Source organism: Lates calcarifer, linkage group LG15 (assembly GCF_001640805.2).
Source record: "Lates calcarifer isolate ASB-BC8 linkage group LG15, TLL_Latcal_v3, whole genome shotgun sequence".
Classification (NCBI taxonomy): Eukaryota; Metazoa; Chordata; class Actinopteri; family Centropomidae; genus Lates; species Lates calcarifer.
In genome coordinates, this window is record NC_066847.1 from 21,753,715 (window position 1) to 21,781,017 (window position 27,303).

Here is a 27,303-nt window from a genome sequence, read left to right on the forward strand (position 1 = left end):
GTTTTATTCTCATGTAAAACATCATGACAATGACAAACTGACAAATGACACCAAATCTGCGAGGACTGCACGTTACACAGACCACCTTTTCATGAACAATATTAATGCCCCTGACACTCAGATTTATTCCTTTATTTGACAATAGTATCATTATATTGCAACAAATTTTAAATATGTAAATAATATGGTAAATCTAGCATTGACATTGTTGTCGGTTTCATAATTTTGAAGAATATATTGATCCAACTGTAGTTTATTTTATCAGAACTGAAATGACGTGTAGACAAAGTATGTCATCTATCCAATCTACTCTAGTCTCATCAGATAGCAAATTAGAATGGATCACAATATGGCAAAATTAATACAGAGCGTTGAGTTAAGTAATGTGAAATACAGCGTTTGTTAACCGGCTTCATGTTTTTACATGGTGTCATGTAAAGACATCCTCGAGTTAAGAGCCATTTTCTTCAACCTCTGCCGTCTGCTGAAGATATCATCATTTGAACACACCCCAGAGGCCACTCAGTAAGGAGATTATGGGTATACATTGATACACAGAATCAGGCCGGCTTGAAGTGGTATTAAAGCTACAATTTATTCTAGCATAAAATAAACAAAATAAGTAGGATATTTTCAGGTAAAACTTCTTTAGGGTAGTTCAAAATTAAACACTAGTAGAACCGCTGCTCCTTCATACCAAAAGAAGTCCGTTGAGGTGGTTTGGGCATATGATTGTGATGCTTCCGTAGTGCCTTCTATCGCAGGGTCACAAAGCATGTCCAACTGGTAGGAGGGCCCAGCGTAGACCCAGAATATGCTGCAGAGACTGCACTTCTAATCTGGCCAGGGAACGCCTTGGGGTCCCCCAGGAGGAACTGGAAAGCATTGCTGGGGAGAGTGGTCGTCTGGACTATACCTGCTGCCACTATGACCCAACCCTGGATAAGAGGCAGGAAATGGATGGATGGATGGATGGAAAATGCTGGTATTGTATTGGACATCTGCAATATCTATGTAACCAGGCACTAAATGTAGAGTGTAATCTCAATACTTAGGTCAGTTTCAAGGATACACAAGCAGTTAACTGACTGGAGGAACAACCATCGATCTTGAGGTGAATTTTAGGAGTGGATATTCAATGTGGGGACTGGGTTGTATCAGGACAAAAAAGCATGAAGACCACTGCATTTCTTTCTGTTCTATAACAGGGTGAAATCTGGATCATGTATCTGAAAATAGAAATAAAAACCTACATAATATCAGTCCATATTGCACACTTCAATATTTCAAAGGTTAAACTAACAAAGGATATCGTAAATGTTGACTCAAACATTAACAAATCACCACTAAATTAATAACTTAACCAGTAATGCAGCACCAACACAGCTATACAGGACATAAATAAAAATAACTTCTATTAAATCATAAAACAAAGGCAAACTCACACGGGTCGTTTACTTGATCCAAACTGATAGGCTAGGGCCTCCACCATGAAGCTGGCCAAATTCTTTGTTCAGGTAGAAAAAGGAAATAACGCAAAACTGGTACGTTACGTAACGTAAACTGGTAGCCTCTGTGGGTGGAGCGGCAGGCAGCAACACCAATGGCTTACCATCAATTAACGTTTGTTACCAATAATAGTGACTGATGGAACTAAGCCATATGAATTTTCCCTTTATGCAAAAGAATGAAATCAAAAAGTGCAACAATTATAAAGCAAACTAAAATAAAATCTACATGTGTTTAAGTTGTGCTGGTTATTTATTCATCTAAAGTAATATATACTTGTCTCCATCCTGTATGTTTATTAAGGCCATTTATCTGATCTATTATTGCTTACAATTTTCAGTAAGCGTATAAAACTAAATTTAAAATAATATTTAAAAATCTTTCAAAGTTCTACGAGGCACCCAACATTTGGGGAAGTTTTGGTTTTTACAACCCTCCGTGATTTTTTTTTAACGCATCACCGAATGCGCATGCGCTTCGACTATAAGAATGACGTCAGACGCCGACATTGGCACACCATGGCGAGCTCAGCTCGGTGTCGGAGGCGTCATGGCGGGGCGAAATTTAAAACCCCGGGGGCTTGACAGCAAAACTGCCCTTGTCTGCAAAAGTTTTTGAAAGTTAGAGAGACACCGGGACGATTGCGTCCAGTAACAGGAGGAGCTCGGAAACGTATTCAGAAAGGTAAGAGATGCCTCTAATTTATCCGCGAGTTAGCTTGGCGTTAATATCATTGTCGCCAGGTGTGTCGGCGCGTGTCAGGCTCGGAAAGTTTGTAACTTACTGTGTTGTTTAGATTAAGATATTTAACTTTACTGGGCTGTGGGAATGCAGGCTTTTGCAACATGTTACGTCCTGTTTTTTCTTAAGCGCCCATATTTAATTGCAAATTCCCAGATAAAAAAATAAAATAAAAATAAAAAGTCGGAGTGGTGTGGTGGCTCAAAGGGACGCGGGATTAACCCGCAATGCTGTAAACCTTTATTAGTTATGAATGGATTAAATTCAGAGATGGCGAATGCCTTTGAATAAACATAATGGGCCTATTTCAGTTGCTCAAGCGCAATGCGACAGGCCTCGCGGCCTTAAGCGCGACAGGCCTCGCCTTAAGGCCGCGAGGCCTGTCGCGCTTAAGGCCGCGAGTCGCGCCTTAAGGGCCAGCAGAAGTATCTTTATCTGTTTAGCCTATTTATTGAAAGTGAATATAAACTGAAAGGGTTTATTGGTTAATATATTCAATCACGTTAGTAAAGTAGCTACTCTGTAATAGCGGAGATAATCAAACAAATGGAAAAGAGGCCTACACAGGTGGGACTGAGCACGTGCGCTGCACTCGCCACCCAACAGGTGCTGTATTGAAATCCACCTGAGCATTTGTGCGTCAAAGTTTGTCTACTACAGTGCTTTGTCTGACAACATTATGCATAGGATTCCTACAGAGCAGCTTTTTTTTTTTTATTAAACTGTAAAATCCTTTTTAACTAGAAATGTCATTATATTACTACCAGGCTCCACAAACAGCATTTTTTTCTGTTTTGCTTAATAGAGTTGCTGGATAACCACTGTCTCAATCTTTTAGTTTGTGTTATCATGTAATGTAAACAAAAGCAGGTCTACCACACAGTAACACTGATCAGGCAGCAGTATTTTAACAATTCTGTGAGGTAAAATTTCTGTTAAGAGGTTATTTACAGAGTAAGCATGATCCTACAATTGGGTTTTCATTTTCTCTAGCACTTAATTTGCTCCTGTTGATGAAATCACCAGTATAAGTGGCATGAGATTGACATTGCACTAGAAACTGACAGTTTTAAGATGTCTGTTCTCTTTGTGAAAACTCTTTGGGCAGCTGAGTCATTTGAATGATATTCCCACCTATTTGTGCCTTTTTGTCATCTCTCCACAATACCACACAGATGCCAAAGTAAATTTCAAGGTTGGAAAATTACTTTTTTTTTTTTCATTCTTTCTTCTTCTTCTTTTTTTTTTTTTTTTTTTTTTTTTTAAACAGGACAATGCCCTCCTGTAAGGTGTGGGGAGAAAGCTGCCAGGAGAATCTTGTCTTTTAAAACTCACCCAGAAAGGTAAGAATTGCCTGTAAAGTAGCTTATAGCCTCAAGTTAGCATAGTGACAATGTCATTGCTTTCAGATGTGTTGGTTCCTGTTAGGCTCATTAACTTTTAATGTTTAGAGTAACCTGTTTTAAGTTTCCATAAGGTCTATATACCTTTTTCTATCACACAGATATTAAAGTGAATTTCAAGGCTAGGTAATTGTCGGCAGCTTGAGAGTTTACTTATTCTGACTGCTTTTTTTTTCTTTCTTTCCACAGGTAGATCTACGAACCAGTAAGACAAATTTTGTTTTTATTCTTTGTGGTTTTGGAGGCCGCCGCGCCGCTTTCTCACAAACACGCACACATGCACGCACACTGACTTACATTCTCCCCTCTCTCTCTCTGCTGTGTATTGGAGATGCCTAATGGCTGCCATGTCATGACTGTTTCTGTCTGAGATTGAAATGTTGTTTTTTGTATTTGCTTGGCTGCCATGACTGCTTTATGCTATGTTTTTTTTCCAATTTTTTTTGACAATATGACCGTCCGTCTAGCCAACCTAGTTCGCATCAATTCGATCATGGCCACCCAATTGTTCACCGGTTCGTCCAAAATGGCCACCCTGTTTGTTTGTCTCTCTTTGTCTGTTTTCCTTTCTTTTTTTTCCTCTCTGATAGCTGACTTTTAATTGTGTTGGGAGGGATGGCTTCCCAATACAATTACAACATTTAGTGGTCTTTTGATGTGTGGATAGTGAGGTTATTTAGAGGATTGCAGAATGGTTGGGAGAGAAATTCTGTCCCCTGGTACTGGTCTTAGTGAATTATTGTTTGGAACTGCTAAGCTAGTGCTAGTGAGATGTTTGGTCAGGGCTCGGCTGATACGGTGCAAAGCCTGAGGTGACCCTCTCAGGGCTCTATGGAGGTTCAGACAGGTTTTATGTTCACTCAGGGCAGATGGTTCACTGGTCCTTGAATTTTGAATTTCTATTGGCTTGAGGTTTTTGTGTATTAATGATTTGGTGGAGCTGTAGTAGATAATAGGAGTGGAAAGGTTTTATGCTGTTACAAATCAGAATTCTCTAATTTGGCCTGTTATCTGTGTAATGAAGGTGCTTTGTCTTGGCTGTCATGTACTAACGCTTTCTTTGTAGGTAAATCTACAAATGGTGAGTACCTTATTTATTTATTTATTTTAATACATGTTCTTGGGTGGCTGCCATGCCTCCTTGCCTGTCTCTCTATAGTGGGGCTGAACAATTAATGTTATCACATTTTATAATATTGAGATGCAATTTTTTTTGCATATTGTTCAGTCTTACTCTAGATTTGTTATACTTTAACTGTAGACTGTAATAAAATCTATTAGGGCTGTGTGTTTCTTTCAATGAATTGAGTTTTCTTGCCAAATGCATCACCACACAAACACATTTACACTGTCAAACTTATCATTAACACTATTCATTAATAAAAGTAGATTCTATAAAGGAACAAATTTAGTTTTTAATCACACTCTACCTTTTGATTGGCTCTGATGACCAGAGTAATCTGTCAGACCTCGCGTTTGTCCTTCCAACTTAGCTGCATTTCAGGCCACGCGTTTGTCCGTCCAACTTAGCTGCATTTCAGGCCACGCGTTTGTCCGTCCAACTTAGCTGCATTTCAGGCCACGCGTTTGTCTGTCCAACTTAGCTGCATTTCAGGCCACGCGTTTGTCCGTCCAACTTAGCTGCATTTCAGGCCACGCGTTTGTCTGTCCAACTTAGCTGCATTTCAGGCCACGCGTTTGTCTGTCCAACTTAGCTGCATTTCAGGCCACGCGTTTGTCTGTCCAACTTAGCTGCATTTCAGGCCACGCGTTTGTCCGTGCCCATCTACCAATCTATCCCTTATTTGTTGGGCATGAATGCCAGTCTATGTAAAGTGCAGGTTGCGTCTTTGTTTATTATTTTTTTTTTATTATTTTTGGGCCATTGTGCCATCTCTTGTCTATCCCTCACTGGTTTATCTTGGCCGCTGCGCCCATCTACCGATCTATCCCTTTCTCGTTTATCCATGCAACATCGCTGTCACCCCGTTGGACTTTTGCCCCCATTCGCCCCTCCTTCTAATCATTTAAACATCATATAGGTGATTTTGATTAGACTGATCATCTGAACATCATAGCTGTTTAGATGATCAATCTAATCCTCTAAAAATCTAATTTAATCTTAGCATACGTGTTTTTTCTTTAACTCCTGAGCTGGTGATCTGAAATAATCAAATGTTGGCTCAGAACTGGGCTGTAACCTGGTGTAAATTAAGGTTGTCATATCTTTCATCTGCCTGTTTTAATTGTTTTTTGTGTGCTGCTGTACCTTGAAACTAAGGCTCATCTTTCTGTTTTTCCAACTTTTGTATGGCTGCTCTGTCATCACTTGCAGCATCTGTTTGTCTTTGTGTGCGTTTGTCGAACATGGCCTCATTTTAGTCCACAGTCCATTTCAGTCAACTTCATCCCACAAAAGAGGATTGCGTCTTTGTTTATTATTTTTTTTATTATTTTTGGGCCATTGTGCCATCTCTTGTCTATCCCTCACTGGTTTATCTTGGCCGCCGAGCCCATCTACCGATCTATCCCTCTCTCGTTATCCATCCAACATGACTATTCACCCAAGATAACATCCATCTAAGCTTTAGTCTACCCGTTAGTTTGTATAATGGGTTTCATGGTGAATCTACAAACGTCCCATGTTTCCTTAGTTATGGCTGCATTTTAGTCCACAGTCCCATTTCAGTCAACTTCATCCTACAGAAAAGGATTGCGTCTTTGTTTATTATTTTTTTTATTATTTTTGGGCCATTGTGCCATCTCTTGTCTATCCCTCACTGGTTTATCTTGGCCGCCGAGCCCATCTACCGATCTATCCCTCTCGTTATCCATCCAACATGGTTGAGCATCTAAGATTTAGTCTACCCGTTAGTTTGTATAATCGGTTTCGTTTTTTTTATTTTCATGATGTATCTACAAATGTCTCAAGTTTGCTTAATTGTGGCTGCCACGCCACCTCTTTCATTCCTCTGTCTCTCACATGAACACGCACACATGTGCACACACTGATCCTTAAACACTCCCTATCCACTGTCTTTTTCCAATTATCCTGTTGTGAAGGCCGCCGCGCCTGACACAAACACGCACACATGCACGCACACTGATACTTACACTTTGTGTCTGTCTGTCTGTGTCTGACTGACGTTCAAATTAGCTTTAGCAGACTGTGTCTGTCTGTGTCTGACTGACGTTCAAATTAGCTTTAGCAGACTGTGTCTGTCTGTGTCTGACTGACGTTCAGTTTAGTTTTATTTGACTGTCTTTTTCAGTCTCTGGTCAACTCACTGCAAGATTAGCTTTGACAACCGACGTTCAAATTGGCTTTATTGGACTCACTGACTGACGGTCAAATTTGCTTTGTTGGACGGACTGAACTGTGACGAACTGACCAATCAGAAATCTATATTAAAATATCAAAATTAACATTGACAAATTGGCAACATATACAAAATATGTAAATATCAACAATCCTATGAACATAATAAAAGGTTGTGAATAACAATTATCTTCAGTTGAACTCATGCAGGACAGAAATGTCCAAAACGTATAAAAGAAATGAGTCTATTAAACCACAACCACAAACATGGTTTGTGCCATGTCAACCTATTCCCATCTGTCTAATTGGCTTGGATCAGCTTTGGTGAAACAACTTTTTTCCAGGTATATCTGCAAAAGTAAGTATCTTTTCTAAGTGCTATACAAATGCAACTGGGATTGTTTAAGGTTCTTGAAGATGTTTTATCTGAAAGGCTACTTTAGTTCTGTCCAGTTGCCTTTGTATAGCGTTTAGAAATACCATGACGTGGATGGCTGTCGATCTTAAAACAAGTAAGTATCTTTTTTTTGTTTAAATCTGTGTTTTAGCAATTTCACCATGTCTGTGCTGTCTTGGGCACCCATCTCTTTGTTGGGTTTGTCTGTTTTTGCCGGGCTGTCTTTGTCTGTTTCTCTCTTAGTCTTTGCCCCTTTTCTGTCTCTCTTTGTTATTGTCTCTGTATGTCTCACTTTTTTTTTTCCATCTTTGTCTCTGTCCCACATTGGTTGAAGACTGCATATTAGTTTTTCTCTTTGCTTACTGTGTACCCTGAAAGTTAGGTGACTGCCAGCTCAGACCATTTATCATTCATAGTTGGTAAATGCTTTTAATTTGTTGTTGATACTTATTGCACAGTGTAGTAGCTGTTGCTGTTAATATTAAACAAACAAATCACTGCCAGTTCTATAAGTGGGGTTGTTTTTACCTGGTTCCATTATTCCATCTTCGGATAGTGCAGGTACATGGTGTAGGTTGATATGGAATAATTGGAGATCCTAAGTGAGAGAATTTCATATACTACGTATTAGTGTAGTTGTGTTGCTGTCAATCATCACCACCCAAATTTCTGTTTATTATACTGTATACTTAAATTGATTTTTGAGGTTAAAGGCTGTCTTGTTTTGCTCTGCCAAGTTTAATTCCAACTGGAGTCCCAAGTAGAACCATTTGAGTTGAAGTCGGTCTAGCGTCGTTCAGTTTTGCATCCGTATTTATATGCACAACATTGGGAGGCCTCCCAGCAGGGGAATTTTATCGCACCCCTGCAAAGCGTTATGCCACTAGGGTACGGTCGCATCGATTGCTGATGAGATACACTGCGGCATCAACTGACACAAGATAAATTGGGCAGTTTCATACGCGCATGAAATTGTCCTTTTTATTGATTGGTAGATGATTACCGGACAGTAGCGCGTTTGGGCTCTCATGGAGGGCGTAAACCTGGCAGAGAGACAACTCAGATACCTCTGATAGGAATCTGAGGAAACTTCTGGTCACCCGATTTGGGTATATTTCCTTAATTTTGTGTACTGGTGGTGAGGTTGACAGCAATGATGGCTATGAAATGACATACTTGAATTAGAAACTTAATACTGTGGGCTGAATTCCAGAGAAGGTGTTGGTGTTGTCTTGAGGCAAACACATGGGACAGAATTATAACTCTAAGACTTTGTAATTAGAGCCAGATGCTGCAGGGATAGTACTTGTGGTAGAGGTAGTATTGCTGTTGTTAATGTGGGAGGAGGTATTTACAGGAGACAGCTGTAGTGTTAAATGAATGACCGTTCGTATGAAGTGAGATTTCCATTGTGGAATATTTACTTCTATGATTTCTTTTGTCCCTTTTACTGAAACTTTGTCACTTGGATAGTGAAAACCTTGTACTCAACTGTAAAGTGTTACATTATTATTTTGTCTTCATTTGACCAATTTGCATAGCATCGTCTTTCTGGAGGTCCAAGACACGTTGGTGGTAAGCTGCTAAGATGACAAAGTGGGATTTGATACGTCTGAACTACATGTTGGATGGTTGGATGGCATCTGGAACCCCCCCCCCTTCACCTTGCCAACATCAGCTAACCGGTATCTGTGTTACCCATAGTCTGTAACCTTCCAGAATTGACGATCTGATGGACACACTTCATGCCACGATTGGCCAGCTTGGAGAGTCATTCAGGATGAGGCTTAGTCCAGTGTCCTGGTTTGTTTCACAGGATGCAGCTATCACCTGGATGTCTAGACAACATTCCTCCCCACTCCTGATTCTGTATCCACCCCAAAGTCTCTCCATCTGCATTACTTCTTGTTTGGCTGCACATAAACAATCTCACTTCATTGTACTCAGGTCTCCTTTTCTCTTCAGCTGGCTTTTCAACATTCACTGCCGCTCTTGTCATGTCTGCAAAGGGTGCGATTTCCAAATTTGGCATTACTATTTTTACGTGTTTGGTAGGATATAGCAGTAGCCCTTTGACAAAGCAGTAAACTTGAGGTGCTTGATTCTGATTTGTCCAAATTGTTCAACAGACTCCTCTTCATACTAACCTTAAGTCACTGTCTAGAAATTTGATTTGACATTATTGGACAACATGTCTTCAGAACTAGTTCTGAGAGACATTTCACACATTTTCTCCAAATTTGTCAGTCACAACCAGGAATGAGATAGGACATCTTAACGCTACAGAGAACAAGGTAAACAGAGTCGACTCATCACATAAGAAGGCAAGGCTTTTCTCCTTCCCCTTCTTCTCTGTGTGTGAGGAAGTCTATGCTGTAAGTAAATGTATGGATAAGCAACTTGGAGGTTGTGTGCTGTGGTTGTGTGGTTTCCAAAACCAGACAAGGATCCCTCTGGTTTTTTGAATCAGCTGCCTGCTCACTTCTTTCTTACTCCAAGACACATTGCTTCAATTGGACATAATTTTAGCAAGAAAGAAAGCCTGTTTAACATTACCATTTGTGGATAGTGTGAGTCTGAAGAATTTGGGTGTGTCAGGGTCTGGCATTTCAAATTGTCTGCTTTGTCAGTGGTGTACAGCCACATCTTACCAAACACGTGAAAACAATGCCAAGTTAGGGAACTGCTCCCTTTGCAGATGTGACAACAGCAGTAGTTGAATGTTGGAAAGCTGCATGATGAGAAGAGGAGACCTGGGGAAAATGCAGTGGGATAGTTTGATGTGCAGCCAAATGAGGGTTGATGTAGAAAGAGGAACTTTGGGGAGGCTGCAGAATTGGAAGCTGAGGGGGAACGTTGTCTAGACAGCTAAGTAATAGCTGTTTCCTGTGTAGCAAATCAGGACACTGGATTAGGCTTTGTCCTGAATGACCCTCCAAGCTGGCCAGTCATGGTGTGACGCATGTCACTCAGATTGTTGATTCTGGAAAGCTACAGATGATGGGCAACACAGGCACCTGTCAGCTGATGTTGGAAAGGTGTGGGCAGGAGGGAGTTTCAGATGTTAGCCAACCATCCAGCATGTAGTTCAGACATGTTAAATCCTGCTTAGTCATCTTAGCAGATTGCCACCTCTGTGTTTTGGGCCTATAGACAGACATGTTTAATTGCAGATGAAATAGTCACAAAAAACCAAAATGTGAAATCCAAGGATTAAATGCTACTTTTTTTTTTTTGTCATCCAAGTGACAAACCTAGATGTACTGAGCCTAAAGGCATCTAGATTCAGGAGCCAGGTAATGTCACATGTAAAACCAGCAATATTGTAGTCTTAAGTATTTGGCCCAGCATGACCCAGGGAGAGGACACTGGGGAGTTTTCTCCAGTATTATCAGGGAATTCCCGACACCAAAATCCCTTTATGTAGCAAAAAGGTCAGCTTTGGCACCTCTACCCTTTATTCAGTTCTGACTATACAACCCTGTCTCAAGAGTCCTGTCAATTTATAGCAGACACCAATCTTTGAAGTAACCTCCCTAATAAAAAATTGAATACTTGTGCTGAAAAGGCTGGCCTTACTCAGGCATTGTTAGATAAATTACTGAGATTACAGGAACAAGAACACGTCTCATTGTAATGTTTTGGATGAATAGTTGGAGGATGCCCAAGCCCCATATGGTGACGGAGGGTGAAGTTCAGCAGGTTCCTGTGACCCCAGAAAAATCAGTGAGGGAGGCCGTGACCCAGAGAAGTTGTCCTGGACTAGAAGATGAAGACCAGGCTGTACCAAACCCTCCTTGATGAAGATGATGATGATGATGATGAGTCTGTGATTTGTCTTCAGGTGTGTTATCTCATATTATCCACTTTTTTTTGTATTCTTTGGTTGCTTTCTACTAATTTATTTTATCTTTTTTTTTGGTCAGATATCCAACCTTCAGGAAGCTTTGATTGTTGTGGCCTCACCTAAGCTCCCCAAGCCCTGCACACTGCCTTGACCTCCTGACCTCCAGCCCCCACAAGTCTGCAAACCTCTCTGCAAAGTGGCATGCCAACATTGCACAACTCAGCTGATTAAACACAAACTATGGCCATTAATGAACAATACAAAACTGACAAGATGCATCTTGCTTTTTTTTTTTTTTTGAACCCAAGTCCTGCAAACGTTTGCAAACTATGTACCACCTCACCAGCAATGGACTCATCCACCCACGTCAAAGTGCTTAGGAGGCTACTTCTTGCCACCAGACTCACTACTACTCAACACAACACAAACTGGACACCCATCTGAGGAAAATGCAACCACAACATAAGTGGGAGAAGGACATTCTCTAACTATTTGTGATGATGATTGTCTGAAATGGGTATTCAGCCCATAGATAATGTACTATGACTCTCTGACATTTTAAATCTGTAATGGTATCTGAAGTACATGTGTGCTCCTGTGTTGGATATCGAGTAAAATAATTGCTTATTTCCTAATTCGTTTGGTTTGCCTTGTTTTTTTTGTTTTTTTTTTTTAAGTTATCATGCTAACCGCAACAAAACACAACACATTTCCTCAGACATGGCCTTTGTGAAATGCAGTCCACAAACATGGACAAGTTGCTGAGTTTCTGGTCTTCATGAGGGAATTGCATGTAGGTGATTATCTGAGTCTTTGAGGCTCTGCAATTCTTAAGTCCCGTATGCTGATTGAAGATGAGCAGCTCAGATGACAGTGATGAATTAATGGGAAGAGTGCACAAAGTAATTGAATTTTGCCAACATTCAGATTTTGTGTGGTTTAGGTATTTTGACTTGTTCATTCAGCACTGTCCTGAGTTATCCTGTAGAATAGATTTAAGTTTGTGTACTGTGAAAAAGTTAACAGGTTTAACCAGTGGCTTTTTATCAACTAAGATACCTAGCCCCAGTCATTGATAAATGTCAAAAAGGACCTGTAGTTATGGTCCCAACTGACCCCAAGTGCAAAATGGCCAAATAGTTTTTAACTATGGCTTTAGTCCGGTCTAGTCGGTTTGCTAAAACTGCCTCATTGGTCTTATTGGTTTTAATTGATGCTGAAGATGGATATAGATATTTTCTAAATTTTCCCCTGATTTTAATTTCAACATCCTCACAAAGTCTAAAGATAAAAAGGCAGAGTTATGGATCAACACCAGATCTGTTTCCTCTATCTGTGACATTGTTTACTGATTTAAGTAACTTACTTTAACAAATGAGGGGTCCTGTCTCTAAAATCAAACGATTGAATAGGTAGGTTTGTCTGACTTAGAACTGGAGGCATGACTATCATAACTTAGTCTAATTGCTGGAAATTTTAATTTTAAAAAGTAATGGGTGGCTCCCTTCTATTTCATAACCAGATTCTGTTTCCTCACCTGTCATAGTGAGTATTGACAGAGTCAACAGTAGAGTGGTTTTACAGTGAGCCTAAAGGCTGGTTTCCAGAGCCTGAGGTGTTGTGGCTGGACGGTGAGGGAAACCTCTGTTCGACCTACAGAGACACTCAGGTCCTAATGACCTCTATACTGTCAACAGCAGAGTAACTGTGGAGAGGAGACACAGCAACAGCTTCACCTGTAGAGTCCAACATAAGATCATCAACCAGACCAGAGAGACATGGATCAGCGGTGCTCATTGATATTTACAGTGGAACCTTTAGACTCAAATCAAATAATAATAAAGAAGGTGCATATAGTTTCACTGAATTATTTTCAATACACTTTGGCAGGAGAGACAAATTAAGAGTCACTGGGAGGGAAACAGGCAGTCAACACAGAGGAAGCTAATTACCAAGCATAAAAGGCTTCACAGGTAATTTATGCTACTGCCCACAAGACAGGGATTTAAAGCTATTGTTACCCAATTTTTTTCCCTTAAAATGATATGTAGATCGGGGAAATCTGTCATCGTACCTGCTAATCTCACACATTTGTATGTGCTATGATTGGTGTGAGTGGAATTATGAGTGGTGGCAAGAAGGCAAATGCACTTTTGATTCAGATTATTACCAAGCTTGAGGAGGCACAATGCTGAAATAACATCTTTGTGAAAGTAGCGTTGTCTCTTCTGTTGGTTGCCCTTGCAAGATTAGCTCAGCTGTTGCTAATGCTGACCTACCTACTTAACATTAAGAAGCTCTTGGTCACATCATATAAACACAACTAGTAGAAAAAATATGTTTTCATCTTTCTAAATCAGTAAGGATGTAAAATGCAAATATGCAAATAAAAATTAAAAAAAACTTCCAAGGGCTTCTCTGACACACTGAAGTATTTGGTCTGAGACACTTGAGATCCTTATTATATCATGGGAAACCATTTTAGTGCAATGAGGTGTCTCATTGTAAAAACAAACCTCATGATTATTCCAAACCTATCATAGCATATTAGCATTTGCTGTGAAATGTACAGTACATGATTCAGTCACACACTTCATAGGAGCAATAAACCAAGGAAGACATGTACGTTCACAAAAGAGTTACAAAACCAAAGCCCTGTATGTGAGACCATCACAGATCCTGTTAGTAAGTTGGCTTTATTGTTTCTTTTAAATTACACAAAATGTAGTCACCTTCTGGAAATTAAGTGTATACTGTTTTGTATTAGCAATATACAGTACGTACTGAATCACACCAAAGGTTTGAGAATAATCAAAACAGAGAGGAGGGCAAACAAAGGTTTTTTGTATTTTAATCAGCAATATTATTTTAATTAACAATCAACAATTATTTGTTTACAATATGATTATTTTAAAGTCAGAACTTTTGCTTTTGATGTATATTATTGGGCTTCTTTCTTTCTCTGTTGCAGACTGCCTCAGAAGAAGATAAACCTTCCATTATCATTACTCAGTCAGGCTACAAAGAAGAGGATACAACAGCAACAAAAAATACTTTTAGACTCTAGCTCAACAATATATTGTACACTGGTGTGTGTGCATGTATGAATAATCATGATTGCACCCTGTAAACCTGTTTTTAAAATGGCTTAGAAATAAAGATTTCATCTTAAGGGCTGAGACATCACATCAGACCCTACATAAAATAATTAGTGTTTATTTTACATTGAACCACCAGCACTGAGAATTCTCAGTTCTGTTTGGCTTGAAGGTGTGAATTAACCTTAAATAACGCACAACTTCTACAGTAAAATGCAATAGTGTTTTAAAGGACATTCTACTGCACCAAAAACAATTAAAAAAAAAAAAAAACACTGATAAATAACACTTAAAATATGTGATCCCCTTTATCTCATTCCACTGTGGTATTTGAAGTTTCTGGTGGATATGAAGACGTTGTCACTTCAGACACAGAGGGCTAAAGAGGCAAGACCTCTGACAGCGATGCACAGAACCAGAGGAAGGTTTCCTGGCTCTTGGTTAAGTTCTGTCTTCACTGTGTCCCCGTCTTTCTTCAGGAACACACTGAAGGACCCAAACAGATGCACAGTCTTTTCATAGGCATCACCTGTTAGAGCAGCCAGGCCTGCGCTGCTCAGAGGCAACTCCCCCTTTCCTGACGTGATGCACTGCACCTGGAACAGGTGTGAGTGAGTGAGTGAGAGAGAGAGTGAGTGCCATTTAGGGGGAAAAAAATTTCATAACATGTTCTGCAGTATTCATTTTGTAAAAACTGGTTTTACTAACCAAAAGCTCCATTGCCTGCAACACTGTGTGGCTGCAGCATGTTCCCAAGACAGCCAGACAGTCATTTGTCATCTCTGAAAGACAAAGACCCAAATATAGGGTGAAAACAGAACTTAAGGAAATAAGGTTTTCAGGACATCCTGCATGAAGTGGGAGCTTGAAGTAACATTTCACTTCAGTAATGAGCAAAGTTTTGCTTTTCTTACCATCCAAGGCGCTGCTAATGAGGTGAAGGGCTGTGAGTACTGATGTGGTCTGGCCCGTCTGAGCCGACTCCACTTGACCAGACTGCTGCACAAGGTCCAGGATTGCTTGGATGTTTTGTTTTTGAGACTCTGTCATTGAAACATCACCAGGGGCAGGACTCTTATCCAGGCATATCTGGTCCAGCTGAGACAAGAGGAAGACACCCACATTTAAAAAGCCTGTGCAACAGAAGTCCCACATTATCTTAGTGCATCTGTGCTGTTGAGACCTCTGTGTCCTGCTTACCGCATTCTGAAGAGTGCTGACGGCTGCTCGGTGCTGCATAACTTCTGTTAACTGCTGGAGCAGAGAGGACCTTGTGGCGCCAGGAAGAGATGACAGCAGCTGGAAGTGATCGTTGAGTTGCTCCAGGTCTGCCCGTGGAAAGAAAAAATAAATTAGCATTCCCTCAAAATGTGCGCCATCATGCAGCAGGTTACAAAAACCTAAGACTGATGCATACACTTAAGAGACAGATAATATAGGTCAAAGCACATGTTTGCAAACAGTTATCAGACCATTCTGATAAGACCGAATGGGGCCTCCGATCTCTCGAGGGCCTCTGTGATCTAACGCACACTTCTGAACTTCATCTACAACAACCCTCTGTAGTCACATGTTTTATGGCTGCAGAGAGAAAGCAGTAATTTACCTTGTCGGAGACAGCTATTTTCAGAAGTGTGCGCAAGAGCTCCTGAGACACCCAACACTCCTTTCGTAACAGGGCTGTCTACTTCAAAACCTCCAGTGGTGTCTGACATTAGACACAACTCTGAGGAAAATATAAGATTATATAAAGTTACATTTCAAACACCCAGATGTCTGTTAGATAGTTTAAATTTATGAATTTAATTAACAGATTTAGTTCATGATCTCTCACCAAAGCATCCATCATGTTTGATTTCTAGTTCTATGAGGGCATAGGCAATGGTAGTATGGGTGGGAATCTCCATGGTAACATTACTGTCTTTACTAAGGCTCCCATTTTCTTTCAATGAAACCTGCAGAAACAACAACACAGCAGACATTTGAGAGCAAACCTGCAAATTCAAACAAAACAAGTTGGTGCGTTTTAAAGAAAATATCCACTTTAAAAACAACTAGAATTGCTACCTCATGGTTGTATGCCTCTGTCAACCACTCTAGTTGCAGGTGAGCACTGTGTGATTATGGCAGTCACTGTAACTTTGACCTTTGACAATGTAAATCTACCTTGATAACTCTTGTGTCTTGAACATTGTGCATCAACAATTCACAATACCACAGAGAGGAACCAAACTATTCAAGAGGAAGAGAGAACAGCTTTTCCACAGTTGGCAAAAATTGTAAAGTCACTAACAATTCCTGGAATTTCAAAATAATATAACAGTGAGAGACTGAATCCTCATACAGATTAAAAATGGAAGACAAAATTCTGTCTGATAAAAGAAAAAGGATTTTCTGTTCAGTGAAATCAGCCCTCACATCACATTAAAATCACAAACATGAGTGTTTCAGTGCTACTTCTCTACCTTAGGGTTCTTCGGCCCGCAGAGGCTCAGTGCTCCTCCGCACTGTCCACCCTGCTGCACCTCCTCTATGACTGAACAGGGCTTAGTGGTCACAATACGCTCCTTCACAATCCCAAATACCTGTTTGTGCTTCTCCTTCGTCTGCTGGATCAGACAATGGGTCATGTCCAGGACCCTGAGATATTGAATTAACAAACAAACAAAAAAACATTGTGTTGTTTCACTAGAAATGTTCTTGGGAAGTTTCAGGTTGATAAGGACTCGTTCTTGTGTCAATAGTCAACTGAGCCTTGTGGGGTTTTTTTTTTTTGCAACTTTATGAGCAGACAAAGATCACTCCATGTGTTTACATGTCTTCAACAGGCTGAATGTCAGCTGATGTTTCATGTGCTTTCAACTGCATTAAAACAGACTCTATTGGACAGGACAGTGTGTACAGGTGTGGAACTAACCTGCCTTTGGAGTCTTGCAGTAACCTCTGCACGTTCATTTCTTCTTTCTTCAAACTGCCAAAGGATGACTGCAGTTTGGAAGAGTCTTTACCCTCCAGATTCACATTGGAGTGGACAAAATTTGCGTCCATAGTTCCCTGAATGTTGTCTCCATATGTCCCATTATATGTGATAAAGTCTGTCTCCGTGGTAACTGTGGACAGAGAAACAGTTAAGGTTTCTGTGATCTTAGAAGAATAAATTAATGGTGGGGCTGTAGATATTTATCAAATAACATTAAAGCAAATGCATATACTAGTACAGAAAGCTCTGTGTTTACCTGGCTCTATAGGGGGGTCTCCTGCGAGTAAATCATTGAGGGTAAAATCAGTGGGAAGATACTTGGGCTTCTGCCACAACCAGAAACGCTTGCGCTTCACCACCACTGTCAGGAGAGCAATAGTGTCATTCAGGCTGCACACTGGGATCAGCAGACCTCCATGATCCACCTCCTCCACAAAATTTCTGGTAGCAGTGGCAAACATCTCTGTCCAAGCCTAGTAAGACCTGTGAGGAAGACAATGAAGCCAAGCTTTTTAAAAAAGCCAAAGACTTGTTTACTATTAACTCTTGAGAAGGGAGCATTCATGTGATCGCTCCTCATAAGGTTAATAACTGACACGCTTCCTATTCATTTTTTCTTCTTTAATAACCTTGACACAACAAACGTTTCCGCCATGTACTGTACTTTTACAGCATATTAAGGCAAACAAAGTTTAAAGAAACAGCTGGCTGCATACATCTCTGCACACTGGAACATCAGCTAACATGCTAACAGCATCAACAAACACACACACACAAAAAAAAACTTTTGTTGTTGCAAAACAAAGCAGGGCCGCGAGCGAAACAAACGCAAATGCTACAAGTACTCACCGCTTCCCCGAAGTACTTGTTTCAGTCACGAACCAGACGAGAAGTTTTCTTTGTGGTCAGACTTTCAGCACAGACAGCGCTTCCCCGTGTCAGTCTCTGTTGTACTGTCTGTGAGACTTCTCCTGTTGTGGACAAAAGACACATAGACGCCCCGCCTTCTCCACAGGAAACTGGGTGTGTTATTGAAGACACTGACTGAACTCATCAATAATCATAATAATAATAATAATAATAATAATAATATCCAGTGACAGGAACATTTAAGATTTTTCATCAGCGATAATGTTTTGTCAAAACCTTGAGTTGGACAGCTGTTCTCTTTCAAAGACCTTGTACTGGTCGTCAGACTAGTTGGTCTACAACAGCACTGATGACTGTGATGTGTATGTACTATTAGTGGCTGTTTGTTGCCACCTAGTGGTTTGTTCAGGTAGACCACAAATAGACTGTGCTCATTATCTTCACTTGCTGTATTGTCCTCGTATCTTCTCTGATTAGGATGAAATTTAATCAGTCATGCTTTATTACATTATACAGACTCATTTAATATTAATGATACCACCATGTTTTTCTTTCAGCACACAATTCACATTTTCTTACCCCGCAGCTGGTAAGGTTCTGAGGATGGCAAGACTCATCACCATCTTCTTGTCGCCTCTGACATTGCAGGCTCTAGGGGTTGCTGGTGATGCTTTACACTTGGTGTCAAAACATGGTTTATCGTTCACTCACTGGTTCATTATCCATTATCACTGAACAAGGCAAAGGGCTTAAACAGGGACTGGTTAGGGCACCTGTGGCAAAAATACACATCAACAGATACAACAAAGTGACTTAGAGCAAACCACGTTATAAAAATGACTTAAAATCTCAAGTGGCAAAATCACAAAGCTGTAGTCAACATGTGTCAGGTGTCAGTTACCTGAGTGCAAGAATTTAAAGAGCTCTTCAAAGTTACAGAGGTCAGTAAACAGAGTTTAATCACCGCCAACTGTGTGACACACCTGCAATAAAAACTGTGCATAGCTAGCTACAGGTATATGACAAGGTTCCTATGTGGGAAACACTATCTGACACAAACACATGAATTTATTATGATGGGAGGAGCCCACAAATTATATAATTTATGGCTGACCTTTAACCCTTTACAAAGTATAGAGTGCTGCATAGAGTTGTTACATCAGATAAAGCATAATTAAAAACAAGACACTGGAAATGACACTTTCAAGACGGTATGAGTGTTTTTTAACCAAATGCCTTCCATGGCCTCCCAAAAATCCTGTTGCACACAATATGCTGCTGCTCTGAAGGCACAAAATGGACTTCTTCTTCTATGGAAATGTTAAATTCAAAACTGATGGTTCAGTTGTTTTCTCTCGTCCTGTTGATACACTTAACCAGCATTTATGACAGTGTGCTACCTGATGAGTCAGCATCTGCAAAATTGTCCCCATGGGACTAACAAAGTTTATCTTATCTCACCTGAAGTAAGTTGTGTTTAGTATTTCGAACAAAGGTACAAAAATGACTCCCCCCAAAAAGAAAGCATCAGAGATTTTATTTGAGCTCGTTTTGGACACTTTTGGTCCCAAAGCCCAGGGTCCATACAGACAATGGTAGAATGGATAAAGTGAAAAATGGCTGGATTTGATATTTGCTACTGCTGCTCATAGTTGCACCATCATTCACACAGTCATAGCAAAAAGCAGTGATTACTGTAAATGAGTCAGAGAGAATAGTTCGGTAAGGATTACAGATCACGTGAGCAACTGTCTGTTCTTAAGAATTCCTTACAAATCACAAATTTTTTTAAAAGAACATTTAAAAGATGCAACAAAAATAAATTAAACAATATGAGTACAACCAGTAAGGCATCAGGCAGGTGCAGAATAAACATTGGATGTGAACACTTAATCAATGGCATATCAAGGCTAGTTTATCTCAGAGGTAGAGAATGTCCATGATAAGATGACAGCTGAAGTGACCAGTTGTTTGGTACATTTTAAGCTAATGTAGACCAGTTATGAAAAGCATATGTCATCCTTTATACCTATTGGTTTTCCTTTTGTCAGTTTCAGTTGTACAGTGTTAACAATACAGGTGGAAATACGGGCAAAAACTGCTTAAATTGATCAACATTCCTATAATATACTTGCATAAACATGTTAACACAACTTAGATAAGCACTTGCTGTTAAGGCAATAACGTTGATGAACTGCAGTGAAGAAGACAGTACTGAATGTGGATGGCAAGACTGGAATACAGACATCACCAGAACCAGCCTGGATCACAGTAGAGGCTGTGCAGGTCAAAATGTGTGCGATCTGCAGTTAAGGGGTCACCACAGCGTAGGAAAATCTATGTGGCCAAAGCCAAGGTCCTTCCTCAGCTCCCAGTATGTGTTGTTGCTCACCCACGTGTCATCCTTGGACTTTCTGAGGAGACCGAAGACAAGGTGGTGCAGTTAATGAGTGCTGCAAAGGATGGGTGAGTGTGCTGAAACTGAAAATCTGACACAGCACGATGAGCTGCGCTTGACGCATGCATCTAGATATTTAGGATACCTGAAGAATTTAGGTTGATGCGTTATGTTGTTCTCCTCAAGGACTCTTCGTCTGTCTCTCTGCAGCTGTTCAATCCTCTGTTTCTGCTCCTCTGCAGCCTCCAAGTTTCCCTCCTCCAGCAGTCTGCCAGACACAGGCACATTCATTATGTAAACATAATAAAACATTCATCTTTAATATACAAATTTAATCTTGCTGATGTTGTTTGGTTCTGCATCATTCTTGTAAGATAACTTAATTATGGATAAATAGGAGAACACATAAGTCAGGATAATGAAGGACAAGGAGGAGCAACATTTTTTACTTTGATGCCAAAGTGGAGAGAGTGCATCCTATTTCTGTGGTGCCTTGTTGCTGTGTTTAGTTTACAGACTTTTAAACCTTAAAAATTTGCTTGATGGTTCTGAAAGCCTTTGCAGCTGCTTGCTATTCTTAACATGAGTATTGATGCGCCTATTTTTGTGCTATTTTGATCAAAGGGTAGGGTGTGCATTTTTCAAGACAGCTCTCAAGAGTGCAGCTAAGATCTGTGATGTAAGATTATAAAAGATGTGCTGCTCAGTCATTCACTGGCAGTGAGCTGTTTTCAGATTTCTATGATAATACTCTGGCAGAAATCTCACGCTTTTAACTGTGTTTCTCTTAGTCCTCTACCCTGGTAAAAAAAAACAAAAAAAAAAACAGTGTTTCTTATCTGTCAGCTTATTACAGAGAGAGTAACAACTACCAGATTACTTCAGAACATGTGAATACACTATTGTCTTTATTTCCTTCAGTTTTTCCTCTTACCTTTGGTCTACTCGTAGTCTGGTGTCTGTGGGTGGTAGCAGCAGTTTCAGAGACGGGTCCAACTCATTCAGTTCAATAGCAAACTTGGTAAAACCATAGTACTGCTCATGGTCTACTGGCATTGCATCTGCATTGCAAACAAATGACATCCATGGCATTAGGTACTATAATAATATTAAGAGCCTCTGGTGCATAATCATTAGACTTTTCATACTTGCTCTCCAGATGCATGTGGCCGAAGGTGGGTCTCCACAAAAAACTGCTTCATGCCACTTTCCAAAGAGCCTGTGGACGACCTTGCCTTTTTGATCTGTGATAGTTCCCTCCACCTCGTTCACACTTGAATTCCAGTATTTGGCCTGTGAAAATAATTTACAGTTGAAGAAGAACAGTAGGTATCTCCTTGTTGCACAGAGAAGAGTATGCCACTGCAGGTGAGAATGAATGGATCACACAGGAATCATGATGCTGTCCTCTTGTAGTCAGCAGATGCTGCTGTTGCGTAAATCATCCTGAGCCTTGTGTGTGTTTTTAATGAGAGATGAGGATGCATAATGAGCTCTGACATGTCTCGTCTTGCTATCCCGCACAGCTTCAGGTCTTTCAAGTGGGCACATGCTAAAGCAATTAACCTTCTCTTCTGAGTAAAGGCCTCCATGAATCACACGCTGAAAACATCGAGGGGTTCTTGCCGGCATGCAGGGGAAGAGCACCATCTGTGCTGAAGGTTTAGGGACTAATGAAGGAAGTACAGTAGTTACTATGGCTATGGGTGACTTATATAAGGTATATGGAGAAATGTCTTTTCACTGCTTGGAGGTTATTTTGATCGAGTCTCCTGGGGCTCACAGAGAGATGTCTACCAACAAGGTGAGAGAGCTGTGGCATACAGGACCCAGTCAGTATATTCTGCAGCACTGGATATACTTGACTGTAAATGATATGCAAATGTAACATCAGTCATAAACGCTTAATACTTCTGCAGTAAGATGCTCTAGTGTCTATACACAGCAGCTTTGTAGCTCATTCTTGTTCTCACAGTTCTTCAGAAGTGTAAATGTTACTGGTTTGCCTGGGCTACCATATGTTTTCTGTTGTTGTTGGTAGTGAAGTAAACATGGAGAGTTTAAGAACTGATATTCTCCATTTCACTAATGACATGTAAATTATATTTTCAGTGCAAAGCTTCTCTTTATCCTGACCGTTGCTCTCTGGCCCAAGGTGGATACTAACACAGTTAGTTTGGGAATAAAATGAATATATCACACTGCCAGCAGAATGAGTAGTATGCCTGGAATATTACTTCTCTTAATAAAACCCTGTGTCCTCAAAGAATGAATGTTGCATTAAAAAAGGTGGGGGTCATTAGGCTGGATGCAGCCCTGCATACAGCTACTAAATAGAATTTTCTTCTCTAAAATGTTTTTGGGATATTTCCCTCACCTTAATAAAAGTGATCTTGCACTGGCAAATGTCACTGCTCGAGTTTCTGATGGAGATCTCCCCGTAGTGCTCAATCCAGCGCTGTCCGCTGAGAATGTTGTGGATGCAGGACGTCACCTTGTTCCACTCGTAGTGGTCTCCAGATCTAGAAAAAGAACATTGAAAACAATATTCCTTTTAGCTGTTCCTTTAAACATGTGGACACTGCTTTTAATCAACACAGGCTGTATAGTCTGTCTGTGTGTATGTGTCTCTGTCTAGTCCTAAAGTAAATGAGACAGGAGAGACTCACTCTGGCAGAGTTACATGAGTTGTACCCACAGGAACAATCTCCATTGATTTTCCCCAGAACTTGTTCTTACACCTCACGTCTACAGAATCAATCAGAGAAAACCAATTGTACAAATTAACATCCATCCTGGACAACCGGCTGCTATTGTTATCTTTACAATCAGAGAACGGATCCAACTGCATTTATATTTCCCACTACCTTGCCAGAATACAAAGTTTTTAGACTCCGCATGGCAAGCTGAGATCGGTGGGTGGTGGCTGACCTGAGGTTGCAATGGGGAAAAAACAGTAGCGTTAGCACATCGATTCAATTAAAGCTTTCAGTGAATTATTGATAGAATAGTGCAATTGTTGAATTGTTGACAGCACAGAAAATGGGATTTGCGCTTACTTGCTCTGCAACAAATCGAAAGCCTTTATCTGGTCGCTCACATTCATATGTCTCTCCCAGGACAGGGTTGAAAGGCTTTCCTCCAGTTCTGTAGTAGCTGGATGCATAGCCTGATACAACAAACGTAGCTATGTATACCTACATAAAGACAAAACAATACAGTTAGTAGCACTATTATTCACATAATTTTTGGAGCAAAGAGAATTACTGAGACATAAAATTCACCTTATGAAAACCTTAAGCATAAAAAAAAAATCCTTGAGACCACCAGAACATTGAACTCTATCATCCATTTTTTCCATTATAAGTACCACATATTATTTGTTCATAATGAATGTCAAATCCCATTTTGATTCTCTGCAGTTCTAATTTCCTTTCCATTTTACTGTAATGAGCAGGGGATCTGTCTGAATATTCCCCCAATAGTTGCACTGAGCCAGGAGAGCACTGAATTACTTCCACATCATAATGGGAGGCCACAGACTTTAACTACTTTCCTTAGCACATTTATACACTGTATTCTGCACATTTGTCCTTGATAACAAGGCGACTCATCAGGCTGCATCTCTACACCTCCCACACAAAAATGTGAACCAATGTGAGCAAAACTGAAAGAAACTACAGAGAAAAAGTAATGTTTTTCTTCTTCAAAAATAATAAGCAGGGCTGGCATTTCTGGTCCAGAGAAACAATAGCCAGCAACAAGTAACGGGCAGTAGTTCCTGGTTCTTCTAATCATGCCTGCTAATAGGCTTTTTGGCTTCTGACACCACAGTTAAAGAATAGCTGATATTTTTGATAAATACTCTTATCCACATTCTTGCCAAGAGTCAGCAGGGACACTCTAGTGTCTTTCTGCTAAATATGATGCTAGAGCTAGCAGGCATTTAGGTTGTTAAAGCATGACTTTTAAGGGTGCTCGTAGAAGTTTTTCAAACTTCAGACAGAGTCAGGAGGCCCGCTGAGTGCTGGAAGTGAGCAGAAGAAGACTCTGCCCACACATACAAACAGCAAAAATGAATGTGCCATCTCACCATGCGTTCAAAAGGGTCCTGTGTGTTAGCAGCTCTGTCTAGCAGCTCGCTGTACTCCAGCTCTTCACACAGTCTCTGCAGGGTGTTGAGCGGCTCGTTAAGGTGCACAGGCATCGCCACTTTGGACAGGTCTTTGCCGATGTTGTTCCTGAGGATGTTCCACAGGCTGATGGTGCTGTTGTTGGGGCTCGGACAAGGCAGACAAGACCTACGCTGACAAAGGATGGTGCCTTCTTCCACAGACCCTGGGGACAGATGGGGTTATGATGTCAGGTGAAAACCTGGCAGCTGTTTGATGGTGAAAGCAAATAACTAATGACATTTGTCACTGAATCCATGAAATTGCACTGGGACCAGTATTGTAGCTCTTTGTTCCATAGTTTACCTGAGTTTGGTCTCTCACTTTCTGTCCCATTGCTGAAGTTGTCCATGGAAATGTTGTCACTAATATCGCTAATGTACGAGTCATCCTCTGATACCTAAAAAAACATCCAAACTTTAGCTAATAGATAAAAGATGCATTTTTAATACCACCTGCAGCAAGGGACTGGGCAGGTCTCTTTCAACATCCTGTCACGTCAGTAGAGGATCTAAGGCGCTGGAGATGAATGGTCCCTTGGGACCCGGAGACAAATTTGTACATCGACTTGCCGTATTTTTAGATTAAAGTAATTATCTTCCATTTTCGCATTGCTTCCGCTCCAGCTGCTATCTGATCAGGCATGCTGCGTGAACACTGAGGGAGGAGGAAAATGAAGTAAGTAGAGCAGACCTGTTTTATGACACACGTCATAAAAACTTTAAGACTTTAAGATGCCTCCAACCATTATGTTAAGATAAAAGGTTCGTTGCTCCCTCTGCAACGGAAAGCTACTGAATTATCACAATGGGCTGAACAAATTTTGCACCGAGACAGAACTGATGAAATGTTGGATGAGAGGCTATAAATAAATGAAGAACCTCTGGTGGTAATTTTGTTTTAGACCCAACTGTCTGTGGGGTAATTCTGTTTGAATCACACAGCTTTTCTTATCAAACAACAGTTGTGGCAGAGTTGGCTTTAATGTTTTGCTTGTGAAACAGAAAAAAAAACGACTCCAAACATCAACAGTAATGAAGATTCCATCACCCAGCCCTGAACGTTAGTGTTAAAAGATTATGACACCAGCTGAGTCTGAGTAAAAGACACATCATCAGTGCAACTGCCACTGGCAATGGTTTAACACCTAAGCTTACCTCATTTTCAGAGGAACTGGCAGACAGCAGAACTTCCTGTGCATCAAAGAACTCGGAGAGAGACTCTGCAATTGAAGCTCTGCTCTCATTGGATACTTGGTGTACAAGGGGACGGGATTCATCCACAGAATCCTGTTTCTAGGAGACATAATGCCCACGGCTATAATTAAGAACAAGGAAAGGGCGACATCATCGAAGCCAAGAAGGGTGGCAATCACTGGGTAATTCAGAATACAATATAATCACAATGTATAAATGATTATATCACAACACAAAAAATGGTTATGCTATATACTGAAAGTCAGTCATCTGTAATACTGTACAATATGGTTACTAAAAGAAAAGCAAACTGTATCACAGTACATTACTGTATTAATTAGGAACCAGTCTGTCATGCAAGTTTGCAAAAAGCGTGCAAACACACTCTTGCAAAAACACAAACTCTGTCTGCCAGGTTAAAGTTGTTGACATACAACAAGATGCACATTCGACATGAACTTCCAGCATTCACAATATCCAACTAAAAACATGAAACCAATTACAAAGATGGAGTTATTTTACACAGAACCATACATGGAAGTGAGCACACCCGTCCATCCTTTGTTATTGTTGCTGAAGCTGATTAATCTCTGACATTAAGATAATGTCAGAGATGGAGCATTAGTTTTGCACTGCGTGTTCAACAAATTTCCAGGGACACGATTAAACAGATCGGCTCACTCTCTGGTCAGTAAATTTGATTAAGGGAGCAAAAGAGCTTCCTTTATGAGACAGTGACATCTCAGGCAATTAGAAGGCTTCCTCTGAGCCGTTTGCGTACACGAACACGGGACTGAGGCGAAGCACTCTCTCTTTGAAAAGAATAGAAACACAACTTTTTTCAGGAAGCAGTGTTTCCTGAAGAAAATTCAGTTTAGAGTCATTGTCATCACAAAACAGAGTGAGCCGAGTGAGGGGGTGAGAGGAGCGCAACATTTGTTGAATCTGGAGGAGAGAGAGGGGGAAAGGACAGCTCATTCATACTGTGGAAAATTCTAGACTGTGTAGGATGAAAAAAAAAAAAAGAAAAAAGGATGGAGATAATAATAATCATCATCATGGTGGAGGGAGGGAAGGGAGTGGAGTCACTGCATTCCTGCACCCACCTGCACCGGGGCAGTGAGATTTATTAGTGTGGGCTCTACGATGTGGGACTCAGCATGAATCTTGCACAGGCGCTCTCTCAGCTCAGAGTTCTGGGCTAAAGCCTGGAAAAATAACCAGTGTAAACATCGTTTATGACACACACCCCAACCAACACTGAAAGCTGAACTGAAATTTTTCATTTTGAATCAACCCCACACTGATTCCCATCTCTGAAATGTGTTTCCCCTCTTCAAAATGATCTAAAAAAACAGGCTGTAAACATTCCA

General features: G+C 40.5%; 2 protein-coding genes and 1 long non-coding RNA gene across 8 annotated transcripts in view; 1 reads left to right on the top strand and 2 right to left on the bottom strand.

The window, feature by feature from the left end:
* Positions 1-2,040: 2,040 nt before the first annotated feature.
* LOC108885930 (uncharacterized) lies at positions 2,041-9,022 on the top strand. Its single transcript, XR_001961322.2, has 3 exons — positions 2,041-2,193; positions 3,521-3,593; positions 3,843-9,022. It is a non-coding gene; the product is annotated as an uncharacterized LOC108885930 (long non-coding RNA).
* A 5,028-nt stretch (positions 9,023-14,050) lies between these two features.
* gsdmeb (gasdermin Eb) lies at positions 14,051-18,302 on the bottom strand. The gene is made up of 10 exons (XM_018688725.2): positions 18,144-18,302; positions 17,551-17,777; positions 17,232-17,424; positions 16,780-16,954; positions 16,149-16,269; positions 15,921-16,040; positions 15,515-15,642; positions 15,229-15,412; positions 15,023-15,096; positions 14,051-14,910 (listed from the first exon to the last, which is right to left on the bottom strand). The coding sequence occupies exons 2-10, from the start codon at positions 17,753-17,755 to the stop codon at positions 14,680-14,682; spliced, it is 1,431 nt and encodes a 476-aa protein (XP_018544241.1). The 5' UTR covers positions 17,756-17,777; positions 18,144-18,302; the 3' UTR covers positions 14,051-14,679.
* Positions 18,303-19,684: 1,382 nt separating this feature from the next.
* osbpl3b (oxysterol binding protein-like 3b) overlaps positions 19,685-27,303 on the bottom strand; it is a 29,997-nt gene continuing 22,378 nt past the window's right edge. For 3 of the 6 annotated variants that reach the window (XM_018688678.2, XM_018688699.2, XM_018688684.2), the window contains exons 13-24: positions 27,037-27,138; positions 25,892-26,029; positions 25,041-25,134; positions 24,656-24,900; positions 23,622-23,759; positions 23,430-23,493; positions 23,232-23,310; positions 22,940-23,084; positions 21,711-21,855; positions 21,497-21,623; positions 20,708-20,830; positions 19,685-20,578 (exon numbers count right to left, since the gene is read on the bottom strand). In XM_018688678.2, coding sequence (XP_018544194.1) covers positions 20,482-20,578; positions 20,708-20,830; positions 21,497-21,623; positions 21,711-21,855; positions 22,940-23,084; positions 23,232-23,310; positions 23,430-23,493; positions 23,622-23,759; positions 24,656-24,900; positions 25,041-25,134; positions 25,892-26,029; positions 27,037-27,138 — 1,497 coding nt within the window. In that variant the 3' untranslated portion in view covers positions 19,685-20,481. The remainder of the gene's footprint in view (positions 20,579-20,707; positions 20,831-21,496; positions 21,624-21,710; positions 21,856-22,939; positions 23,085-23,231; positions 23,311-23,429; positions 23,494-23,621; positions 23,760-24,655; positions 24,901-25,040; positions 25,135-25,891; positions 26,030-27,036; positions 27,139-27,303) is intronic. The other 3 variants (XM_018688692.2, XM_018688713.2, XM_018688706.2) reach the window with 3 other exon arrangements.